Source organism: Anopheles merus, chromosome 2L (assembly GCF_017562075.2).
Source record: "Anopheles merus strain MAF chromosome 2L, AmerM5.1, whole genome shotgun sequence".
Taxonomy (NCBI): Eukaryota; Metazoa; Arthropoda; class Insecta; order Diptera; family Culicidae; genus Anopheles; species Anopheles merus.
Genome location: NC_054083.1, coordinates 4,731,039 through 4,749,937, shown reverse-complemented (window position 1 = coordinate 4,749,937; position 18,899 = coordinate 4,731,039). Strand labels below are relative to the sequence as shown.

The 18,899-nt window shown below is 32.7% G+C and overlaps 1 protein-coding gene across 48 annotated transcripts in view; it reads right to left on the bottom strand.

Moving 5' to 3' along the window:
* The window catches only part of LOC121593718 (sodium channel protein para), a 155,455-nt gene that overhangs the window by 25,131 nt on the left and 111,425 nt on the right, over nucleotides 1-18,899 (bottom strand). For 26 of the 48 annotated variants that reach the window (XM_041916319.1, XM_041916326.1, XM_041916329.1 and 23 more), the window contains 8 exons: nucleotides 17,455-17,730; nucleotides 13,355-13,417; nucleotides 12,597-12,780; nucleotides 8,984-9,180; nucleotides 8,814-8,913; nucleotides 8,668-8,736; nucleotides 857-1,134; nucleotides 567-740 (listed from right to left, as the gene is read on the bottom strand). In XM_041916319.1, coding sequence (XP_041772253.1) covers nucleotides 567-740; nucleotides 857-1,134; nucleotides 8,668-8,736; nucleotides 8,814-8,913; nucleotides 8,984-9,180; nucleotides 12,597-12,780; nucleotides 13,355-13,417; nucleotides 17,455-17,730 — 1,341 coding nt within the window. The remainder of the gene's footprint in view (nucleotides 1-566; nucleotides 741-856; nucleotides 1,135-8,667; nucleotides 8,737-8,813; nucleotides 8,914-8,983; nucleotides 9,181-12,596; nucleotides 12,781-13,354; nucleotides 13,418-17,454; nucleotides 17,731-18,899) is intronic. The other 22 variants (XM_041916335.1, XM_041916352.1, XM_041916341.1 and 19 more) reach the window with 5 other exon arrangements.

Below are 18,899 nucleotides of genomic sequence, written 5' to 3'. Positions count from 1 at the left end.
TATATATATATATATATATATATATATATATATATATATATATATATATATAGATATATATATATAGCGAACCCTCTCTTATTTGGGAGGCGATGGGACTGTCGAATAAGAGGGGTTTTCAAATTACAGAGGTTGAAAGTGAATGAAAGGTCCATACAAACAAGAAAGAGACAGAACATTTAGTATGCAGCCTTAACTGTTGCTATAGGAAACTGCGAACAGAATCGCTAATTTGAGCATACATCTTTCAATAACCCTGGCAACACCATAGTCAAATAAGAGGGACACAGATTTCAGAGGTTTTCCAAATTAGAGAAACAAAAATGTACTGGAAATCAAGGGACTGTGCAAAATGTTCAAATAAGAGAGGTTTTTTCAAATTGGAGAGGGTTCACTGGATATATATATATATATATATATATATATATATATATATATATATCAAATATAAATCAAAATCATATATATATATATATATATATATATATATATATATATATATATATATATATATATCAAATTATATGTTAAGAATGTATAAGAATACATCTTCAGGCTATACTTACCAAACGGAATGATCGTAATACTGACAATCCTTGAACACCCTCAAGTCCCAATTCTAGCAGAGACAGTGCTACGATAATAAAATCGAAGATATTCCAACCCTCTTGAAAATAATATTTGGGGCTCATTGCTATGAGCTTCATTGTAGCTTCGATGGCAAATGTAGCTGTGAAGAACTGCAATTAAAACAAATAAATTTATTACCCGCATCTCGGGTTTAACGTGTAGTGACATATTTTTCCACATTCAATCAAATAAATTAGCTGTCACTATTAAATGCATTGAAACTTACGTAGTTGCCACTTTTCAGTGCCTTTTCCATATCTGGATCCATATCGTGATGATCTAAAGCCATAAATAGTGTATTTACTACAATGCAGAGTGTAATGAATAGCTCTACAAATGGGTCAAACACAATAAAAGCAACCCATTCCTGGAATTTAAGCCAAACCCAACAACAGTCCCACACACAGAAAATGTCGATCATCTTCATCAGAAACTCGAGGGCTTTGTCCTTAAACGTTGGGCCATCTTCGTCGTCGTCCTCTGTGGGGAAGTAATAAACAGAGACTGAACATCGTAGGCGAGCATTAGTGCGAAATGTTGTGACTCACTTCCATTTGTGTTATATTTGTCTTTTTTGTTAAACTTTTTCTATTCCATGTTTAGTGCAATATTTTTAATTGAATAGCGAATTAAACAATCCTTTTAGCCAAGATGATGTCTTATCATGAGAAAAGCTATCAGTAGCATCTTTTCTAGCAAATCAAAAATCTATTCATTAAAGACTATTCTAAATGGCATGTGCTCTTCAAACCTTATTCTGATATCTATTTGAATTTTTAATTTAGTTTACAATTGTTATGAATAAAGTTGATATTCGATCGAGGCCAAATTACCGATAAGATACTACTCTTCTCTTCTTACTCTTCCAAAATTGATGATTCGTTACATAACTCATTTCGGCAATCGTTAAGTGCATTTTATATATTGTTAGATTTTCAGTACTTGAATGGATTTATTTGTACATTGTTATGGATCGCAACCAATTTACATTAAAATTTTACGTAATAATAATTCTTTATCTTTTTTATTAAAAGTTGCGTACATCCAATCATTCTCATTCATTTTAGGTGAAACTATATCGTAACATGCATAAGAAATCTCATCAAAATTTACTTTTTAAAGTCTCCATTGTATTATTAACATAACACAGTGCGAAGCATTACAATTGAAGAATATTGTGCAAAATAAGGATTGTTTCATGTAAAACATAAGCAATAAATAAATGTTTTATTTGGAATGATTGTTGAATTTTAGTTGGTAGTGTCAATAGAAATGTTCACACATTTCTTTCAATGCATCCAATGCTATCTATCACAAATTATATGCATGTTTAACGTATCTTGCAGCCAAAGCAGATTTATTTCTTAAAATAATTTATACAAAAGACCCCCGAAATACTACTATATTGGACCGAAAAAAGGTCCCAATGCCTGGTGTAAGTCGAATTGTTTTCTTTTTATAAATGGTTTTTGCTTTGTGAATTGAAAAAATAGCATAATAAAAAAATCATAAATAATCTAAAAGTTGATTTTTTCTAAAAAGATACAGTTAAGGATAGATCATATACAGTTGATCAATCAATTGATAGTACACTCAACTTTTTCGTATTAATTTGCCAAAATCTTGCCAGTTTCGGGTTCGACTTAAAATTTTGATGATATTTTTAAGACGAAGATTACCATGGTTTGTCTGTCATATTTTGGCCAAAATTGTCAAAACCGCCAATAATTACAAGTCATATAATTGACTAAAAACCTATGATTAAATGTACAAAACTAAAATATTTGAGCTCATAATTTAGTTAAATAGCATAATTTAGTTTTCTTGAGCAACGAAAGCTTTTGGCCCCTCAGTCTTCATATACGTAAGGAAAACAAGTAGGGTAATTTGCCAATTGTTGCACACTTAAGGTAACAGCCAACGTATTTCATATGTTTGAGATGGATAAAACCACAATATTCTTGTTATTTGTGCCTCAACACTAGTATGTATATTTTATTTTAGGGCTAAAAATGATGAATAATGGTAAGAAATACTGATTTTTAAACCTATGCAAAAATCCAATTGTTGCACACTTACAAAAACTCCAAATTCTATTATTGCACACTTTATATCCAATTATTGCACACTTTGGAATACACTGAAATAGACAAAAATGAGCCCTGAAATAGATGTTTTGTTCTATCAAATAGTATTTAAAACAATACGAAACGCTATTGCATAATATATTTGTCCTTAGTTCAAGCCGGAATTCTGCAAAATAAGTGGCAAACTTACACCTACAACCGAACGCCAATTTTAAACAAAACACTGTCAAAACGATAGCACGATGAAAAAAGGAGGCTTTGGGCTGTGTAATAAATATGATCAAAGCACTCTCTTTGTTCGAATTATTTAACAGCGGTTTAAAATAAGATTTTTTTTGCAAAAAATCCAAAATTTTGATACCGAATCGTGAGATTTAACCTTATTTGTTCGATTACAATCAAAATATTAAGTGTGAGTTGTTCACAGGGCGAAATAAACCTTATTTTGTGAGGCACACTTCTTATCGGTTTTGCTGATAAATTAATTCGACTTGATCGAAATCAGTCGAAATATTTTCATTTGTGTTTAAAAATCGAAAAATGCTCTTTAAAAAAAGTGGAATATGTGGCAAAAATGCTCCATATTTAAGACAGAAATGCTAGCTTTCATGAATGTTTTGTAAATATTTGGATAAACAACAATTAATACGCATTGAGCAATAATTGGGTGGTGTACAACAATTGGCAAATTACCCTAGTCTGTTTTTGCCAATAAGAGTTCGGCATTAGTCATAACAATAATAGCTTGAAATAACTAATTGTAATTTTTCCTACGTCATACATTTGGGCCATATTTTGATGTGCGACCAATTTGTGGACAACACCAACTTGTAGCCAAATGTGCAGTGGAACAAATCATTTGAAATCCTATGATAATCTTACAATTTCAAGCATTTCATGCTGTGTTATGTTCCCTTCATATTATATGTTTTTTTCTAAAATATGGCCAACTTCATGTTTTAACACTTATTTGGAATTATATTAATCATCAACCAACAAAGGTAATAACAACATAACTGTGGCAAAAAACATAGAATAACAACAGTCGCTCAAACAGTCAGAATTCAATAGTTGAACGCTATTTTGTTGGCATGCTTTTTAGTTGAACGCTCGATAGTTGACTGGCAGTTCAATTAAAAAGCATTCGTTTGTATGGGAAACCGGTTTTTGAAAATTTCACAATAATCTCATGGCCTGCCGAGAAATTTTTCATATTTTTTTTTTTATGGAAAAACGTGCCAACTAAAAAGCACATATTCAATAGTTGGTAGGGAATCGAAGTTCAACCAGTGAGTCAGACTGTATTATGTTTCACAAACAGTGCAAGTTACCTTAATCTTAATAAAAAAATCCTTTCCCAACGTATTAGAACTACGTAAACACCTTTCAATATAACGAAAACGTTTCGTTATAAATTAAGATGAATCTGCTTTTTGGGGTATTGTCTTGTACAATGGAATCCTTTACAACGAGTATCGTTTATGACAAGCTTTTCGGATAACGATCAAACCTAGATGCTCAATAAATATCTCTATCAACGTATATTATCTTGTATAGCGGGAAATATCATTCGTGTTCGGGATTAATTTTTGGGAGATTTTTAGGTGTAAATCTCACTGAATTATCAGTTAATATTAAGCATTTCTTTAATTTTGATCATCCCTTAGGAGTATTATAGTTTCGATACTAGGAATCGAATAATATAATGTAAAGAAGAAAAAAGTCATATAATAAAGTCGCTTTTCTAGATCTACTCGTTCATGAAAGCGAGAGTTTTCCCTATCAACTGTAGTCATTGGGAGGAGTTTCATATGACTAAATATGTGATGTGCAAGCGGGTTGTAGATTTTATGTAAACGAATTGGAATGGTTAAAACACTTTCATTTTCCTAGACACAAATCGATAAACGACCATTTTCAAACGATTTATTTGAGAAATTTTAAAGAAACAACTAAATCAATCGGCCACTTTTCTACAACATAGATCAATAATAATGACAAAGTATCAATTTTCTACAAATATCTTCAAACAATTTTATATTATGAAGACATTTTCTTTTTTTTCAGATACGTATGAGTTTGCGTTTGCATACAAATTGAATGGAAAAGAGCCTCCCGCATTACCAGGTTTTCGTATAACGAGTGAGTCACTGAAAAGGATTAAACTCGTAATGCAGGGTTCCACTGTAATTGGCATTGTCGTAGTTATCGGTATACCAAACTTAAATTTGGACCACATGTTGCTAAAAACAATGTCAATGTCTACATATTTTTTATATGTTTTATCTATATTTGTATTGATTTTTTAGCATTTAACTGTATCTGAAATATGTGAACATTGCAGTTTTTCTTTTTTACTGTATATTAGAATATCTTATATTAAAATATCATCTACATGGGGATAATTTTAACTAAATCAAAATGTAGTAAAAATCTGCTTTATAAGCTTTATACAAAATAAAATTGATTTGATACAAAATAATAATAATAATCTTGCTAAACATCCAAATCCTTCTCGCTAAAATATATGTTGATGTATTGTATTGTTTTCATGCGAATATCATATGGATATTTGAAACAGCGTAAATCTACTCCGTACTATTCTGATGCAAAACCAAAAATGAAACAGCAATCAAAATTTGTCTACAGGTATCTAAGCTACAAACTACTTTCTATACTAAAAAAATACTATTGTGTATACACTACACGAGTCATTAGCTATGGATTGTTTTATTTCAATTAAAAGCTTTGTGGAATTATTTAAACGATTAGGTTCTTACTTCACACTTTGTTTGGTTTTCATTACCTTGGAAGGCATTATTCATACGGAAAGATATCTCATTAACACTCCAAAAAAGATAAATAAAACACAAGAAAGTGGAGTCAACTAGAAGTTTTAAGTCTAGCACCAAATTTAATAAATCGTATATTTTAGGGTATTTCGCTTTCAACCTACATCATTACAGTAATACTAAAATTAAATAATTGATGATCACATGTGACTAGAATATTACATTTATGTCCACATAAAATAACTTAAAAACTGATTAAATAAAAGCTACACACGTAAAAGTATACTATACATAATTGGCAACTATCTTTTTAAGTGCTCATGTAGAATAAAATGAACAACTTACATAAAATGTGTGTTATTCGTTAAAAATAGATAGAAATTATTACAACAAATATTCATACGAAATTAAACTTTCAAACAATCGGGGAAAATGATTATCATGCTTAATTGTTTTAGTTCATATTACTTTTATATGAGTGATTACATTTATATTTTATTATAAGTACTTTTATTTGCATATACAGACAGTCCCCAAGATACACGGTTGATGGGGACCGAAGACGGCCGCAAAATACCGCGTATTTCGAATTTTCTGCGTAAGTCGAATCTCGTGATTTCCAGCCATAATATCACTAATCTTCGTGCAATTTTGCAAGTAGGGGGTGGTTTTATCCACCAAATAAATTATTTGATATGTTTCTACTGAATTGAACAGATTTAAACTTTTTTAAATGGTATTTCACATTCGATCAATACGGAAATTATTTGGTATTTCACAATGAAGGTGTCAAATCAGGCTCAAAGAACTGTCAAATTTGGATAACCGAATCCGTATCTCCGAATCCGCGTATAAGAGGTACCGTGTATCTCGGGGACCGCCTGTATTAGCTATACTAATAGACCACTTGGGACTAACTGACGGTGAATCCCGTGGTGCAGTCGTCAAATTTCATTACTTAATAACATGTCTGTCAAGGGTTAAAACTAGTGATGTGCATTGCGGAACACATCAAGTAGGTTCTTTCCGTTCCTGCCTAGGAACGATCGAATGTTTGTTCGAAATTTTGAATCTAGTTGGTTTGATCTGAACAATCGGAATTCTCGAAACGAATTCAGAGTTCGCAACAGTCGTCCCCTCATGCCAATTAACGTACTCGTTTGGTTATGTTCCTTTTTCAAAATCACTGCGTTCTGTTCATTATTTTCCTTAATTTTCCCAACTCTAATTCAAACCCCGTATAACACGGCCTATGGTGGACTGACTACCCGGCAAATGGTAATCATTAAGCCACTAATAGCAAACCTAAACCAACTACGGTGGTTGGACTGAATAAGATAACATATTTAAAAAAACAATATTGGATTGATTAGTCGTTTATTTATTATGGATCAAGTTATGTTGATACTTTAATTGTTATGTTTACAGCATAGGTAAAATCTCAATCACAGATATTAACATTCTTAAGATTTTTTTTCGTGATGATTCGTCCAAACAAAATGTAGGTAACAACTTTCTTAATGTGGGACAATGAAGTATATACTAAAATGCTTGATTTTTTTTTTTTACAATCAAGACCATAGAAATAATTTCATAAAATTGTAACATTTTTAGCTATGTCGATATAACATAACCAAACATTGTACTATAGAAACATAATATTTATGGCGTTACGATGCAAACAAAAAATTGACCTTGAGAAACATAATGGTGAAGGCGTTTATGATTGCAATAATAAATGGCGTTATGATTACAATAATAACAAATAATGTAAACATCTTTTTAAATTATCCGTGAATAGTATAAAAACACCTATCACGGAAGCTAAACAATAATAAATCAAACAAATAAAATTATTGATAACACTTCATTTTATTTTAGGTGAATCGAATGTGAAATAACCGTGAACATAATATACACTGCAATACAGATATTACAGATATTTAATATATGTGCAGATACATATATGCATATATATATATATATATATATATATATATATATATATATATATATATATATATATATATATATATATATATATATATATATATATATATATATATATATATATATATATATATATATATATATATATATATATATGTATATATATATAAATATATATATAACAGGTTGGCGGATAAGTCTCCGGTCTGACACATAGATGGCGCCGCTAGTATTAAATGCATATTATTTTTATATAGTACCAACCTTCAAATGATTCGTGTCAAAATTTGACGTCTGTATGTCAATTAGTTTGTGAGACAGAGCTTTTTTTGTCAAGTAACTTTTGTTATTGTGAAAAAAATGGAAAAAAAGGAATTTCGTGTTTTGATAAAATACTGTTTTCTGAAGGGAAAAAATACAGTGGAAGCAAAAACTTGGCATGATAATGAGTTTCCGGACTCTGCCCCAGGGAAATCAACAATAATTGATTGGTATGCAAAATTCAAGCGTGGTGAAATGAGCACGGAGGACGGTGAACGCAGTGGACGCCCGAAAGAGGTGGTTACCGACGAAAACATCAAAAAATCCACAAAATGATTTTGAATGACCGTAAAATGAAGTTGATCGAGATAGCAGAGGCCTTAAAGATATCAAAGGAACGTGTTGGTCATATCATTCATCAATATTTGAATATGCGGAAGCTCTGTGCAAAATGGGTGCCGAGCGAGCTCACATTTGACCAAAAACGCACCGTGCCACAAATCATTGAGAACGATGGCAAAAATTCAGGAATTGGGATTCGAATTGCTTCCCCACCCACCATATTCTCCAGATCTGGCCCCCAGCAACCTTTTCTTGTTCTCAGACCTGAAAAGGATGCTCGCAGGGAAAAAATTTGGCTGCAATGAAGAAGGAAGGAGTACTACCAAAATGGTATCAAAAAATTGGAAGGTCGTTATAATCGTTGTATCGCTGTTGAAGGGAACTATGTTGAATAATAAAAACGAATTTTGACAAAAAAAAGTGTTTTTCTTTGTTAGACCGGGGACTTATCAGCCAATCTGTTATATATATATATATATATATATATATATATATATATATATATATATATATATATATATATATATATATATATATATATATATATATATATATATATACATTTATGTGAGTGTATGTGTAAATAAATATTTATTCGAAATTACCTCCGTGATCACTAGCCCTGCTGTGCCGACCAGCAGCTTGCTCAATAATGTCATTTAAAACCATCACGTCTAGAAGACATAGGAAAACAATCGATTAAACAATTAAAGTGTGCAAAATGCAAAATGTGGTTTTTATCTGTATTTACCTTTCATATCTACCACAGTCTGAGTTTGAGCAGGTTCTATGAAAGGATTGTCGTTATGTTTTATTTTTCCGGCATCGTCTGCACAGTCCTGTGTCAAGTCCTGATATGGTTAGGATTGATTTATTTTCAAATTTATGATCAAGATAAGCTGCTAAGCAAACAAAACTCACGAAATCTCGCTGTCCTTTATGGTTTGTTTCAGCGTAGGATAGATTGTTAGCATTCGGAGGTGGTACAATTGAATGGTTAGTGTTACGGGCTGATCGATTTCGCAGACGGCTTTCTTTTGTCATGCCCCCGAGCAGGTCGCCGTGAGATGTGTACGAAATACGCGACTGATGCGAAGTATACGATGAGTGCCTTGAACCTGATCAAATTTCGTGAATTCCAGAGTGTTTTTATATTAATAGAGGAGAAAATAACCATCAGTTGTTTTTTTGACTAATTTTAAGCAAATGTGCATGCGCAGCATATTGATTCTGATTTTTAAAAAAACATGAAAAAAATAAATGAAATAGTAGATGAATTCAATCATTGTGAATTTTAATATAAATAATGAAACCAATGTTTTGTGTAAAGATAATGCTTTGATTGGATCTTTCAAGTTAAGACATTATTAATTGATAGTCGTTTAATTGTGCTTACAGAAATTACATCTATTTCCAGCTACGTTCGAATCTCGTGCCGTTTGCATCGAATCGCCAACCGCCTGCTTCGAATCGCATGCCACTACGATCGAATGAGTGCATCCACGGTTTACTATGCTAAAAAACTGTATCGGGTAAATGCAAGGTGTATGGATATTAAGAGGTGAAGTGCTTCAGAGCAAATTGACATTTCACGACTTGACATAACAATACTGGGGTCTCCGGTATTCAAATCGGGAAGGGCTGGAGGGAGGTGTAGAAAATTGTATGCGATTTGACATAACAATACTCAATGATGGCGTTGTTATGTGGTCATTTAGAACGTTAACATAAATATGAGTATCGTTATGAAATCCTAAGGATTTTGGAAACATGTTGATACCTTTTACAAAATAATGGATTTTTCGGTCACTATGAAACGGAATGGCCCCAATTCATTTTTAAATCCTTTGTAAAAGGCTAGAGAACATTTCACACTATCGTAGATAACTTAACTACTGTTAATTTATCGTATGAGACGCATTTTAGTGCAATACCACCACTATTGGTACTAGCACCAGTGTAGGTACGTTTACCCTAACATGCTCTTGCTTTCAGAGATCCAATGGTAGTGACACACGCTTCGATCGTAGTGGCATACTATTCTACCGTAGTGGAACGCGATTTGACCGTAGTGGAACACGATTCAACCGTGGATGCACGCATTCGATCGTAGTGGCATGCGAATCGAAGCAGGTGTTTGGCGATTCGATGCAAACGGCACGAGATTCGAACGAAGCTGGAAACAGGTGTATATACATATGTTTATAGGGTAAATGTACCAGTATTGGGCAGGTTAGTGCAGCAGTTTCACAAAAACTGCTTGTACACTTACAATTTGTATTACTTTTCATGAAAGTGACATTAGTTTGAACGATAAACTATCGTAATATGTTGTGCTATTTTTTATTGGTCCATTTAAAAGTATTTTTTAGAGATATTCGTGAAAATGCAAACACTGTTTTTGTTCCTATTTTCGGCAGTTTGGTCCTATTTTCGGCAGGCTGTGCTCCTATTTTCAGCAACGCGAATACGGGTCGGTAAATGTTTTAATTAATGCCAATAGGTAGACAAACATGTTTAAAATAGTTTTACACACTCACTTTCTTAAGATTGGTGTTGAAAGGACTTAAATTATTAATTTTATGTTGCCCATTTTGAGCATTTTGCTGGCAATTTTTACAGTCATTTTGATTTGAGTTACAAACACAGTAGGCATTGTAGAAATGAGACTGCCTGACGGCTATAGAGTACAGCTCCGACTGGCTCACAAACTATTATTTTTTCTCAAGTTATTGGATTATTTATAGTGAAATTGGTGAAATTTGATACAAAAATGTGGTTTTATGTGTCGACATATGCGTTGTAGTGTTCTGATCAAGTTATAAATGAATATTCAGCCAAATCAAAAGTGTGTTATTGTTTCAATTTTCGGCAGGAGCCTACAGCATTGATCTGTCAAAAACAACATTTACCGTGTACCTTTTTTCGGCCGCATTTAAATTAAAAAAAAAACTTGTTTTTCGTGATTTTAAAATTCCAAGCGGGCTAGAATAACTGCTGCAGGCATAGAATCTTTCATAAAAACCACACTTTCATTGTGTTAGTGCTCTGGTTTTCTTAATAATGAAACCTGCCGAACTATTGGCTGACAACAAATCTACCGAAAAATTGTGAACTCCGTACATTTTGTTTGACATTTTGAAAAATATGCAAGGAAATGATGTGATACTTCGTATATGAAGAACAAATGAGTATACCTCTATTTAAAAAATAGGGATGAAAACTATTTTTAACGCGTTTTTGCGTAATTACACGTTTTTAGTTACCCTGCCGAAAACAGGTACACTGCCGAATACTGGTACAGTTACCCTATATTTTTTAAATCATTATGGTTTTGCTTTTGCACTGCTACTTATCTTGCTCGGTTGTAAGTATGCGTTTATTGTTTTAATAATAGAAAATCGTATTTTGGTATAAACATATTGTATTCTTTCCTGTTTCAGGGTACGTTTATGTGGTTTGGGTGTACGAGATCTTCTTTGGCTCAACAACCGATGCCGGTCAAGGCCTGCCAACCCACTTGTGGGGTTGGCTTTCAGTGACTTATTGATTTCCCCCCATAGCAGGATAGTCAGTCCTACGTATGGCGGCACGGTCTATTTGGGGCTTGAACCCATGACGGGTATGTTATTAAGTCGTACGAGTTGACGACTGTACCATGAGACCGGGTGTACGAGATAAATGAAGAAATTATGAAATTGTTAAATATCTATATGCTTAAATATGAATTTAAACAAGCAATAGCAAACCAACACTAAGTTGATGAAAGCCTAGTTTTGTTAAATGTTCTTCACTAGAGACAGCAGCTTATTACAGCTTTGGTTAGCATTGCGATGACTTTTGCCGATCTTGGTTAGCCGAACATGGATTTTAGGAACATAATTAAAAAAATTGTCGTTATTATTTCGAAAAGGAATATGTCCATGAAACATTATACTCAAACATCGGTAAAATATTGCCAAACTATGATTTGAATGGTATATTAGATCAGCCGGCAGATGTACACACTTGCTCACATACAAAATACGACATAATACGCTAAACCACAATCGAGCTAGAGTATATTATATTCACTATGGACACTATAAAAAAGTTTTTGAATTTCATTTCTAATTCCAATTATAATTATCTATCTCTCTTCTAAATATTTTTCTGCTGCTCTCATTAGCAATACTAACTTATGAGCACATGTTATATATTGCAATGTATCATTTTAATAACACTTTAAAATTAATTTTGACACATATATGATACGAATTCACATTTCACTTTACATTTCCATATTTTTCTAACATAATAAATATTTACTGACGAGAAACCATAATAATGCTACAATATAGATGAATAAACAATTAGTATTAAAATCTGAGTAAAGTGTAAAGTTAAGGTAAATTATCTGTTGCAGTTAAAGTAAAGTTCTGTAAAATCGATAGAAACAAATTGATTGTAATGAGTCATTGAAATGGCAGAGGTATGAGAGAGCGGAAGATAGAGAGAAAGAGAGTATGAATTTTAGGGGTTTTTTATAGTGTACCTAAATTAGCATAGTATACTGGAACGATGATTGCACCATTTTCTTCCGACATCGGCGTTACCGCGTTGGAATCATCAGCGTATGGCAGGTGTTCTTGTGCGTCGAGATATGTTGATAGTACCAGTGGTTTTCTATCGCTACCAGGTACACCAACGAAACGTCCTCTACCGTTGCGTATCGTGAACTGTAGATTTCCGATTGAATGATTGCATCATAGAGCCCACGGTGATTTTGTTGATTTTTCGATTGATCCAAGATATGAAGTCCACCACAAGAAGGAATGCATTCGATAGACAATTATGGAATAAGCAAAAAGAGTGAGGATCGAATGTGAACAGGAATAAGTTTATAAGTATGTTTGGTGTGGAGTATTGAAGTGTGTAAGTAGTGGTAATTATATATTGTTAGTTATGTATATTAATTTGAGAAAGATAGAATAATACATAACCTATTTTTTTAAATTAACGGTGCTTGTTTAAAAATGGGCTATAGCAAGGCATAAATAATGACAAAAAAAGAATAGCAATAGATAATCTAAAATAATGATCGACCTACGCAACAACCAAGAGAAGAAAATATAGAAGAAAATTAAAATATAACAATAAGTTGTGTGGGGAACGTTGGAAAATGTTGTGTTGTTATACAATTTATGCATGTATATTTTGGATGAAAAGAGTTGTATGTTGGAAAAAACCAGTAGAAATCATCAATTGAAACAAGATAATAGTGGGTAAGTGCATTTTTTGAGTTGATTGTACCTGGTGTGATCCTCTAGATCCTCTACGAAGATTAAATGGTGAACCGGGTAATGAAAGTGAAGCCTAAAAAGTAACAGGTTTTATTTGGTTAGTGTTTTACTGTTGCAAGTTGGTATACGTTAACAGTTTGTAAAATTATCTGCTGTACTGCTCTAATAAAAAACTAACGGATTTTTCTAATCATTGTTAATTTACTGTTATTTTGCAAAAATTTCTTAAAAAATATGCTTTTCTGTTGCATGAACAATACATAATAATAATATATTAAAAAAAACATAAAACATTTAATTTAAACTCAAGAATGACATTCAAGTCAAAGTTATATATTCAGAATAAAATGTATCAAAATGAGTAGCCTCTAACATAGTTATTGTTTATCCTCCCAATAAACAATTACTCGTTTTTTTAAACAAATACCACAAAAGTACCTTTTAAATAAGGTACAATATTAAATCCATGAGGAGATTCTACTTCTAAAAATAAAAAGCAAGGACATTCAATTATGTATGTGAGAGCATGCCTTAACTTTAAAGGAAAATAGTAAAACTTTAGCCATGTTTCATATTTTACATAATAATCTTACATTGGGAAAAAATATGGCAAGTGTTCTTTACAATTAAACCTTGTGACTTGCAGCCAATTTGGCCATTTTTTCAAATAGTGGGGTTTTTGTGCTGGAGATTGTCTAAAATGAAGTTTACATTATACATGATTAAATTATACAACAAATACATTAGACAAAAGCATATTTTAAATTAAAAAAAAACTCTTGTAGCACCTTTTATACGAATTACATTAAGTAATGTGTCAAATAGTATACATGTTTATTGTAGTACAAAGTTTTTCAAAATATAAAAAGTACTACCTATTTTCTTAAAACAGAACATTGCACAAAATCATAAAAAACTTAAGGCATTAACCTACCTTTTGAATAGTAGCGACCCCCTAACCCAGCGGTCGATTGCAGTAGAGGTTTAACAATATAATATTGTTTGTTTTATGTTGTATGAATGTATCGTGTATGTGGGTTGTGTGTATTCGAATAATCGTTGAATCGAGTGATTGACGTAATAATTGAGAATGAAAAACATATTATGAATATTACTGCGCGCATGATGTATATGGTTGGTAAAAAATAAAAACTTGTCCTGATGATATATCTTCTAGTTCTAGTTTTTCTAAGCAACATTGAAGGCATAGATTAAGACAAAGACAAAATAATAGAAATATTCGTAGGTTAAACCAAAACATGTATAACAAGCTGATTTTCTTTAAAATACATGATTGCATAATTTTCTGAAATCAATATGAAACAAATATTAATAATAAACATAAAACAAACAAAATTGAAAAATATTTAGTAATAATAATTCAACAAGAATGAATGTTATCATTGTTACACATTGCTTAAAAAAACGAATTACTCGTAATGATTATCTTTGGCAAACACTAACCATTCTTCAAAAAAACTATGCAGATTATATTTCTATACAACAGATCAATATTGTTTGATTGTTTAAAATAAACGAACATTACAAACAATTTTCAACCATACAAAAAGTATACGATAATATTTTTTTATAATTTAATCAAATAAGGATCTTGATGTGTAGGTCATTTTATCATTGTTATGTAATAAAAAACTCGTTAATAATGCCTGTTAATATAAAAACATTTCCCTTTTTTAATGATTTTGAATCAATGACAAAAAGCGTTGGTTTCATTTATGAAGTTAAGAGTCTGATTTCTCCATTCACAACTATTAATGAAGAGATGAAAATGTTCACTCTATTTCAAATCAACCCGTAGAGGATGCTAAAAAGAGGATCATTGAAAACAGCAGTATGTGTTTGTTTCTTAGTTGGTGTGTGCAGGTTTTTGAGATAAGTGACATTTCTAATAGTAAATAAAGAAAATTGGTAACATAAATTCGACTCAAACGGGAACACTTTAAATAAAGTTTTGCTAAAATAGTCTCAGCTTTTCATCGTTTGTTCTAGTATTTATGACAAGTCCTTCAACTGGTTACATATATTTTAATGATAATGACATTTAAAGATTTAATTTACACCTGTTTCCAGCTACGTTCGAATCTCGTGCCGTTAGCATCGAATCGCAAACCGCCTGCTTCAAATTGCATGCCACTACCATCGAACGCGTGCAATCATGGTTGAATCGTGTTCCACTACGGTCGAATCGTGTGCCACTACAATCGAATCGTGTGCCGCTACCATTGGATATCTGAAAGGTAGAGCATAGTAAACTGTTTGTTTACGTTTGCAAACTGCTTCCTTCTTCGCCGATGTGCAAATCGTTTGTAAAATGCTAATAAAAGGTAATTATTCACTGATTACACGTAAAATCCTTGTTATCAACGAATATCGTGGTCCCTTGTTAATGGTAAAATCCTTGTTTTCAACAAATATTTGGTGTTCGTTGTTGATGGTAAAATCCTTGGTTTTAACCAATATTCGTGGGGTTTGACAATAATCAGAGAGTAATTCCCTTTTATTAGTTTTTTACAAAAGAAATGCTGTCGGCGAAGAAGAAAATAGCTTTCAAACGTAAACAAACAGTTTACTATGCTCTTGCTTTCAGAAACCCAATGGTAGCGGCACACAATTCGTTCGTAGTGGCACACGATTCGACCGTAGTGGAATGCGATTCGACCGTACTGGCACGCGATTCAACCGTGGATGCACGCATTCGATCGTAGTGGCATGCGATTCGAATTGCACGCATTCGATCGTAGTGGCATGCGATTCGAATGCACGCATTCGATCGTAGTGGCCAAGATCTATTAAGGAGAACAGGTCGATGCAAAGCCCGTTGCTAGGTTGCCATTTTCAGCTCGCTTTTGACAGTTTCATGAAAAAGTGTTTACAAACAAACGGCTAATAGTTAACGCGCAAAAGTGGACGAATTTATTATTACCGCGCGGCTACATGAGGTGAAATATATAGCGAAATGAACTATTTGACAGGTGAAATATCTGACAGGTATAGCTAAAGGGTTGGGGGAGACACAACATCCGCTTTCGAAATTCTATTTAAAATAATATCTTCTCAAGCAGAACATTCCCTAATTGGAAGAAATTATTAACTGTTGACTGAAAATTAACGAAGTACTCTATATTGAAGCTATTTAATGGATTTAATTACGATTTTGTGCACGTTATTTGTTTACATTGCACATCAGCTGGTTGCTGTGATGCTTTATCCGTCAGATATTTCGCCTGTCAAATAGTTCATTTCGCTGTATATTTCACCTCATGTAGCCGCGCGGTTAGGAAGGTTATATTGGTTAAATTTCTTGCGGTCAATCACTTCTGGACAATAAAGGAGAAGTAATTGCAGTCTACTCTGTATTCAGAAACATTGATAACCTTTTTCATTGTTTGCCATTCCGTGACTACAAACCACTACCGTTTGCAACGGTCCTGCTGGAAAAACGAAATGTTTAACATGTTCAACTGGGTTAAAGAAGTCCTTTTTACTTTCAATTGAACACTGAGAGTAAAATGAAACATCCAATCGACACACACTGGTACAATATGCATACCGTCATTTACTTATAACCTGGCTACGAATGATAAATGAGATCCTTGGATTGTATCAGTCATGTAATATTCTAATTGGATTCTAATTCTTCAAATATTCTAACAGGAATTTAATGTGAAATGCTGAACAAAACTCTCATTCACTCCATAGCAACGTCCATCGCTAAACATAAACAATGTTCACTTTAACTGTCAAAATTTTCCCATGGCTTTCTGTCAATTTACTCTAAGCGCTTCGACCTGTTCTCTTTCAAGGACCTTGGTATCTGGAAACAGGTGTAATTTAAAAAATGACATTCAAAGAAGACGAAATAAGATTATAAAGTTGATGTAGTCTATGAACCATGCAACACACAGACACAAAGAAAAAATATGGTATTTGTTTGTATTAAAAAAAAACTTTGGATGCATTGAGTTATGATGGAAGATATGGAGTGATTAAGTATCGTGAGTGTATCTAGACCGTAAGGGATCTCAATATAGCAATAAAGACTAGTAAATTTCAGGATAGGATTGTGCGATATAGCGGTAACATACTTACCGCGCTCACTTTACGGGCTTTTGCAGTGCCAGCTGCAGTAGCTGTTGGTGCGGTTGTTCTTGTGATTTCGCTCACCGACTCCAATCCTTCGCTTCTAATGGACATTTTCTCCTTATTGTTATCGTCGTTGCCTTTCTCCTGTCCGACAAACAACTCATAGCTGTGACAGGAGAAATCCGAAGGGCTTTTAGCGATTTCTGGGTTCGCCGCTGCTGCTGCGGCTGCTTGTTGTGCTTCCAGTTTAGCTGCCTTTGCTGCTGCAGCTTCTTCTGCTTCCTGTTTTAGCAACATCACGGTAACATGGATTGGAGAATTTCAACCGCACGTTGAAAGAGAAAAAAAACTGGTTAGTACTAAATTTGTATTGATTTCATTCACTTATACGTTTATTTAAAAACACTGTACGTTACACCTGTGCCATGTAGTATAACATTCTCTTTATTGCAAAAAATGTCTAGCCATACTATGCATGTTTTGAAGCAAAAATATATTCGAGAAAATTTTAGCTAGATGTGTTATTAGTAATTGATGAATGATATTAATAATAAATGAATGAAGAGAATGACATAGACAAATAAATTGAATCTTCACAAACACGTTAATTTCTTTGATTGTATGGCCAAAACCATATTCAAATAAAGCGAAAATTTACCAAAGAAGTCTGATACCCGCAAACTCACCAAATTTCGGTGAAACATATTAACGAAAAATACGCCAACTATCACAAAATTTATACAGATGATTTAATTTCTTCTAGTTCTGCTGGTTGCGGTATCTAATCTTCTGATACTAACTGAGCGTTAAAACTCCCAGAACACACATCTATCTTTTCCGCCGAAGCCAAGGCAATCTATATAACAGCAGAGGAAAATCACAATCCAGAAAAACCAAATGTTATATTTTTAGATAGTGCTAGTGTGTTTACGGCACTTGAACATGGAAATATTAAAGACCCTCATTTATAATCAATATACTTTATATCCATTATAAACAATTTAACATACTGTTGAATACCAAGTCATATCGGTTACTTTGGAAATGAGATAGCAGATAAACTCGCAATCCAAGGCCACGAATCACCCCCATCCAATTTTCACATCCAATCTTTAGAAAAGATGGAATACCCAAAAACCAAAACCAAAACCTTATCAAAAAAATCATGGCAACAAACTTGGCACAAAGAAGTATCATGTCTTCTTAGATCAGTAAAAAATTTCACTCAACACTGGAAAGACCTACCTGACAACAAATAGCAACAAATTTTATCAAGACTACGCAAAAGACACACCAAACTTACACATAGTTATTTACTATCCAGATCATCCCCTCCACTGTGCCAATTCTTTGGTACATAATTCACAGTTAGCCATCTTTTAACAGAATACCACGTATATGAAACTATGGAAGGCAATTTAAACCATATGATAATATCGATAAAATATTAT